This window comes from Hippopotamus amphibius, chromosome 8, assembly GCF_030028045.1.
Source record: "Hippopotamus amphibius kiboko isolate mHipAmp2 chromosome 8, mHipAmp2.hap2, whole genome shotgun sequence".
NCBI classification, from domain to species: Eukaryota; Metazoa; Chordata; class Mammalia; order Artiodactyla; family Hippopotamidae; genus Hippopotamus; species Hippopotamus amphibius.
The window spans coordinates 80,217,457-80,224,910 of record NC_080193.1 but is presented as its reverse complement, the minus strand read 5'-3'; the positions used below and the strand labels follow the sequence as shown (position 1 = coordinate 80,224,910).

The 7,454-nt window shown below is 36.3% G+C and overlaps 1 protein-coding gene across 2 annotated transcripts; it reads left to right on the top strand.

The window, feature by feature from the left end:
• Nucleotides 1–4,026: 4,026 nt before the first annotated feature.
• CCL20 (C-C motif chemokine ligand 20) lies at nucleotides 4,027–7,122 on the top strand. 2 transcript variants are annotated; one of them, XM_057746811.1, is made up of 4 exons: nucleotides 4,027–4,155; nucleotides 5,297–5,408; nucleotides 6,121–6,198; nucleotides 6,842–7,122. In XM_057746811.1, exons 1-4 carry the CDS (start codon nucleotides 4,077–4,079, stop codon nucleotides 6,861–6,863), a joined length of 291 nt encoding a protein of 96 aa, XP_057602794.1. In that variant the 5' UTR covers nucleotides 4,027–4,076; the 3' UTR covers nucleotides 6,864–7,122. The 2 variants fall into 2 exon arrangements, with proteins under 2 accessions (XP_057602794.1, XP_057602792.1); XM_057746809.1 differs by having other exon boundaries at nucleotides 4,028–4,155; nucleotides 5,294–5,408.
• Nucleotides 7,123–7,454: the final 332 nt, after the last annotated feature.

Genomic DNA, 7,454 nt, shown 5'->3' with positions numbered 1-7,454 from the left:
GTTCAACCATGTTGTAGCATCCACCAGTACTTTTTTCATTTTTATTGCCAAAGAATATTCCATTGTATACATTCACCACATTTTATGTATCTATTCATCAGTTGATGGCATTTGGATTATTTTTGCTTTGGCGCTATTATGAACAATGCTGCCGTGAACATTCATGCAAGTTTCTATGTGGAGATATATTATTTCTCTTGAGTGTATACCTAGGAGTGGAATTGTTGGGTCATATGGCAAGACTATGATTAACTGTTTGAGGAACTGTCAAACAGTTTTTCAAAGCGATCACACCATTTTTCATTTCCATCAATAATGTGTGAGGATTCCAATTTCTCTACATCATTGCCAGCACTTATCCATCTTTGTGGTGATAGCCATCCTTGTGGGTATGAAGTGGTATGTCATTGTGGTTTTGATTTACATTTATCTAATGACAAATGATGTTAAGCATCTTTTCATGTGCTTTTTGACCACTTATGTATCTTAAGGGAAATGATTATTCAGGTATTTTTGTCCATTTTTAAAAAAGATTTATTATTTATTTATTTATTTTTGGCTGCATTGGGTCTTTGTTGCTGTGCACGGGATTTCTCTAGTTGTGGAGAGGGAGGACTGCTCTTTGTTGCGGTGCATGGGCTTCTCATTGCAGGGGCTTCTCATTGCAGTGTCTTCTCTTGCTGCAGAGCACAGGCTCTAGGTGCTTGGGCTTCAGTAGTTGCAGCACGCTGGCTCAGTAGTTGTGGCCCATGGGCTTAGTAGCTCCGTGGCATGTGGGATCTTCCTGGAACAGGGATTGAACCCATGTCCCCTGCATTGGCAGGTGGATTCTTAACCACTGCACCACCAGGGAAGTCCTCCATTTTTAAATTGGGTTATTTATCTTTATATTATTGAGTTGCAGGAGTTCCTCATATATTCTGGATACAAGCATAAGTCCCTCATCAGATATATAATTTGCAAATATTTCTAACCTTTCTGTGGGTTGTTTTTCACATTTTTATAGTATCATTTGAAGCACAAAAGTTTATAGTTTTGATATAGTCCCGTTGGTTTTTTGTTTTGTTGCTTGAGCTTTTGGTGTTGTATCTGAAAAATCATTGCCCAACCCAAGGTCATGAAGATTTACTTCTATGCTTTCTTCTAAGAGGTTCACAGTTCTAGCTCTTATATTTAGGTCAATGATCCTTTTTGAGTTAATTTCTGTGTATGCTGTGAAGTAACATCATTAACATGATTAACGTGTTGTTTTGCATGTGGATATCCAGTTGTCCCAGCATTATTTGCCAAAAAGACTATTCTTTCCCCCATTGAATGGTCTTGGCATCATAATAAGCAATCAGTTGACCATAGATATGAAGGTTTATGTCTGGACTCTCAGTTCTACTCCATTGATCCATATGTCTACACTTATGCCAGTATCACATGTCTTGATTAGTGTAGGTTTATATTAAGTTTTGGAATCAGGAGGCTATTTAGGATCCCTTGTAATCCCATATGAATTTGAGTATCGTCTTTTCCATTTTTATTTATTTATTTATTTATTTATTATTTTTTGGGGGGTACATCAAGTTCAATCATCTGTTTTTATATACATATCCCCGTATTCCCTCCCTTCCTTGACTCCCCCCCCACCCCGAGTTCTTTTCCATTTCTGAAAAGAAGTTAGCTGGGATTTTGATAGGACTTGTGGTGAATCTGTAGATCATTTTAGGGAGTAGTGCCATATTAACAATGGTGTCTTCAAATCCATAATATGGGATGTCTTTCTGTTTACTTAGAAGTCTTCTTTAATTTCTTTAACAATGTTTTGTAGTTTTTTTAATAACCTTTATTGATATATCACTGACATACAATAAACTGCATTATTTAAAGTGCACAATTTGATATTTTTTCTTATAAGTGATGTATATATGGCAATCCCAATCTCCCTATTCATCCCCCCCCAACCCCCCCCAACCCCCCCCAACCCCCCTGGTTTCCCCTCTTGGTGTCCATATGTTTGTTCTCTACATCTGTGTCTCTATTTCTGCCTTGGAAACTGGTTGATCTGTACCATTTTTCTAGATTCCACATATATGCATTACTATATGATATTTGTTCTCTTTTTGACTTACTTCACTCTGTATGACAGTCTCTAGGTCCATCTGTGTCTCTACAAATGTCCCAATTTCATTCCTTTTCATGGCTGAGTAATATTCCATTGTATATATGTACCATATCTTCTTTATCCATTCATCTGTTGATGGACATTTATGTTTTATAGTTTTAAGTTACTTTTCACTTTTGTTAAATTTATACCTAGATATTTTATTCTTTTATACTATTGTAAAAGTAATTATCTTCTGAATTGTTAATGATGTTATTTCACAGCTTATACAAAAATTAACTCAAAAAGGATCATAGACCTAAATATATTTATAGCATATGATTTTTTCTGGAAAAATGTTCCATATGTTCCTTGGAAGAATGCCTCTTCTATTGTTTTTGGGTAGAGTGTTCTAGTGATGTCCGTTAGGTTTAGTTGGTTTATAGCATTGTTCAAATCTGTTTTCTTGTGCTTATTCTGTCTAATTTCTCTATTCATTATTGAAAATATGGTATTAAAATTTCTAAATTTTATTGTTGAATTGTTTATTCTTCCCTTTAGTTCTGCCAGTTTTTGCTTTATGCATTTTGAGATGCTGTTGTTAGATGTATATATGGTCATAATTTTTATACCTTTCTGGTGGGTTAATCTTTTATCATTATGGAACTCCCTCTTTATCTCTCATAACTTTTTTGTTTTAAAATTAATTTTGTTAGATATAGGCATAGCAACTTCAGTTCCCTTTTGTTTATACTTTGCATGGTATATCTTTTTTGATCTTTTACTTTCAACTTCTTTGTTTTCAGTGGACAGTTCTTTTTTATAATTTTAATATCTTTAAACTTTATTTTTTAAATGATGATATAATACAATTCACTTTTTCCCTTATTTTTGTACAGCTCTATGAAATTTAACACGTGTACTTATGTGTAACTATGCCCATAATGGGACAGAAAATAACTTCATCACCCCCTCACAACTCCCTTGTGGTATTTCCTTATAGTCATTCCCTTACTGCAAACCCAGTCCCTAGCATACAATGATATTCTTCCTAGTGGAGAGTCCTTATTACATTGTCGTATGTTAGGGATTCATGCTACCTTTGTTTTGTTGATTAATCACTGCTGATAGACTTTTTTTCTCTCTTCCTTTTTTTTTTCTTCTGAGGCTTTGTATTGAGTTATGTAACCACATTAAGTTACAGAGTTAACTTAATGAAGAGTTAAAGGCAGAAGGGGATCATTTTCTGGGCTGCAATGTTAATTAGAGTCATGTAAATGTAGAAGATTTAAAAGAGTGGACCTCAAACTAAGATGAAGCTGAAGCGTGAGTCTTACTTAAGAGCTAATACTTTCCACTAAATCTGGGAACACTACTAAGCATTGCTATATTACCTGCTCTGCCTAATAGCCCAGAAATTCAAGGTCTTTGGTGACAGCTGAGCACCAATGACGAAATTGTAAATGCCTGAGTATGCTTGGTGTTCTGCCTCATGGTCTCCTTCCCTAACTGGCTCTGGAAAGCAATCAGAATGTAACAATCGGAGTTCTGGGTTGTTCCTGAGTGGGGCTGATCTTTGTATCACTGTTAATCCCTGTCCTCTCTTTTCAGAGACAAGAGATTAAGTTAAAACTGGACAGACACATCTTTTCTGGGACACAGGGCTGAGCTGCTTTTCCTTCTTTGCAAATTCAAATGATTTTACAGGATTTTCCCCTCCTCAACCCTCCCTCCCCTTCCATCCTGACCTTCACACCTTCCAACATTAGGGAAAGCCAGGAAGTTTTCCCTGTGGTTTTTTCATTGTGACGACATGATGGGGCAAGTTAATCAATGGGGAAAACCCCATGTGAGAACACGCCTTCTGTGTACATTCCCAATATTTGCTATAAGTAGGGCCATCCCAGGCACAGGCTGCTACCAAACATAACAGCTCTCCCAGAGCACTAGTTACCCAGCACTGAGACTTCTATTCTTTGAGCTGAAAATGATGTGCAGTAGCAAGAGTTTGCTCCTGGCTGCTTTGATGTCAGTGCTGCTACTCTACCTCTGCAGCAAGTCAGAAGGTAAGTGTCACTCTTTCTGCTAGCACAGGAGGAAGAATTATTTTCACTTTCCTCTAAGCCTTGAACTCATCTGGGGGTCCCTAAGGGATGGAAGCCTGTTAGAAAATCTTCAAAAGGAAGGAAAGGAAGGGATGGGGGTTGTCATCTCATTGGTGAGTGGAAGAGGGAAAAGTTACTGCTGCCTATTTGGCTTTTTACTCTGCTGTCAATCCCAGCAGATTTTTTTTTGGGGGGGGGGTGGGCTCTTAGAGACCCCCAAGCTCCAGAACAAGGCCAAAGTGCTATTTCTGGGAGAGATGTAAATTGTGTAACATTACCAGTGAATGGGGTCATTTTGAAATGTAGGAAACTTCCATTTCCCCAACTTTCTCACTTCCCAACTAAATAGTTTCAGCAATTTCAAAACTCATCCTTTAGGGATGGATTATGGCACCTGACTTCATTCTTGCAAGGCCTTGGGGAAATTGTTTGCCAATTTTGAGATTACCTTCATCCCTTACAGCAGGTGAGGGATACAGCAGGTTGTAATTTAACTCAGGGGAGTGTCCAAGAATTGCTTGATTACTGTTAAGAGGGCATCACTTTTAACAACAGGTGCATTCCTGAAAATACATGCATTGAACTTTTATGAACAAAATAAAGAATTCCCATTAACTAATACTACAATTTCAAAGTATTTTGATTGTAGCTCTTATTAGCATCTCCTATAAATTACACTTTCCTTTGTAACTTCTTGTCCTTCCCCTCCTCTCAATATTTAGTAGCCAGATAATAGATTAAAATCTGCCAATTTATTCATTTTCAGAACTTAGAAGTTTATTTATAAGGGCTTCTTCAAGTGGGAGTTACTCATAGTCTTGAGTGATTATAGTGAACTGAAATAACACACTGTCAGTTTGTGTTTCTTACTAAAGATGTTCCTTTTATGAAACTGATGTCTCGTGTGCTTCTAGATTGTATTCTTGAACCAAAATTTCCCAGTACATGAACTATTTTTTTAAGAGAACTATAAACTATGTTAAATTGGGTCTTAAATATATAGGAAGTGTTCCTCTAAATAGTTTACTTACCATATAAATCAGATTCTAGGCTTTATAAATTCATTCATGCGGACTCAATATTTTTCATTTCTTTTTAGCAGCAAGCAACTTTGACTGCTGCCTCCGATATACAGAAAAAATGGTTCATCCCAGACTTATCGTGGGCTTCACACAGCAGCTGGCCAATGAAGCTTGTGACATCAATGCAGTCATGTAAGTTATTAAGGGATTCTAATTCATTTGTATTAGAAGTACATGAGAATTTCAAGAGGAAAAAGCTTTGCCTTTTTGGATTTCATTCCGAAATAACTGATGTGGCAAAGACAGCTATGTTTTAGCAGTACATATGTCTTTCAAAGTTCACTTTAAATATGACTGGAAAAAGGCAAAAGCTTGGTTTAAACAAATAAACGTAGTTGAGAGCAAAGTCACTTTCGAAGATAAACTTATAAGCTACTAAGATGCTATCTCAGGAAAATATGGAAGCCATATATGCTGATATGAGCATCTTCTACCAGAAAGTGGCTAGGGCTATAAATAAAAACTCAGAGTAATTATACCATCACATATATTATTCTTGATTTATATAGGATATTAAACTTTGGAATGATGTAAGTTATTGATCAGTCATATACATATTTCTTGTAGCCACCAATGACAAGATTAATTCTGGGATTTTATCTTCTTGTTACTGCACAACCATTTGTTAAATTGCAGAGAAAGTTACGGAGAATCACTTTCATTTCTTGCATCAAACTTTATCAGAAGCACTTTTTTTTTTCATTTTGTTTCGCCTCTGAAACAAATGAAATGTTTAGCATGTAGAGCAACCAACTGGAAAATGAAATTTCCATTGCATGTTCTGTGAAAAAAAAAACATTTAAAAGCTCTTGAAACATAAATCAAATTCTCTGATTTTTTTCAGCTTTTACACAAAAAAAAGATTAGCTGTGTGTGCAGATCCAAAGAAGCACTGGGTGAAACAAGCTGTGCATATCCTCAGGTATGGAAAGTTTACAATCCATCAGCCTCTCTTCTAAGGTCTGGGGCAAGAGTGGTGTTCAGGGCAGTGTATCACAGGTTTGCTGGGATACTTTAGTCTAAGCACTATGGCATTTTTAAAGAGTAGTTTGAGTCGGACCATGAAAACAAAAAATTCATTTTTTCAACCACTTACAGATCATTTTATTTTATTTTTTTAAATTTAATGATTATTTTCCACATGATGTGTTAGATTCCTCTGTGCATTTGATTCTGGTTGCAAGATGCCTCCTATTTGTATAATTTACAGACTACATGACATTCACTTGTAAAAGCTAAAAAATAGAGATCAAAGGCTCTGATTTACATTGTTGATAATAGACTGACATTTTATCAATGGACAGAATCATCTCACACCAGGGTGTCAGACACTGAATACAAAGACAGAGTTTCAGTGTTTGTATCCTGTTTCCGTCCTTACCTAGCTGGGTTACGTTGGGCAGGGCCCATCCGCTCTGAACTCTGATTTCCTCACATGGCCTCTGAGCTGCTTGGTATCCTGAGATGAGATTGGGTTGTCTGAGGCAATCTGTAGGCACGAAAGACATTCCTGCCTACCAGTCACCCTGTCTTTGCTTATTTTTTTTTCCTTTTTCTCTTTATAGTCAAAGAATTAAGAAGATGTAAAAGTGGATGCTCCCTGGAATGGAATAGGGCAAAGACCAAGAATGAAAGGAACCTAGCTGAGTTGGCAGTTTCACTTACACGCTGTTGAAGATTCAGAGCTTATCTGATTTGTGTCTCATTGGACTTGTCCAATTAGTGAAGTTGATTCATATTGCATCACAGTTTGCTTTGTTAAGCATCACGTTATACTCTATTTTATGTTATGTTATTTATATATGTGTTTTGCTATTTAATACTAGTTTTCCATAAGCTATTTGGTTTAGTGTGAGGTATAAAGTTATGCTTGAAGGAATAAGACAGATGGACTTTTTTGCAAGCAGAAGGCTATTTAAAAAAAATTTAACCCTTTTCTGTTTATATAGTTCTGTTTCCTAAATTGTTGTAATTACCTTGTAAAAAAGAAGAAAGAGAAAAATAAATATTGAAAATAAAAGAACCAAAAGTTGTTTGTTGATTGAGTTAAATAGCATTTATTGAGGTGTATTAAAAATATTTAGGGACTTCCCTGGTGGCACAGTGGTTAAGGATCCACCTGCCAATGCAGGGGACATGGGTTTGATTCCTGGTCTGGGAAGATCCCATGTGCCACAG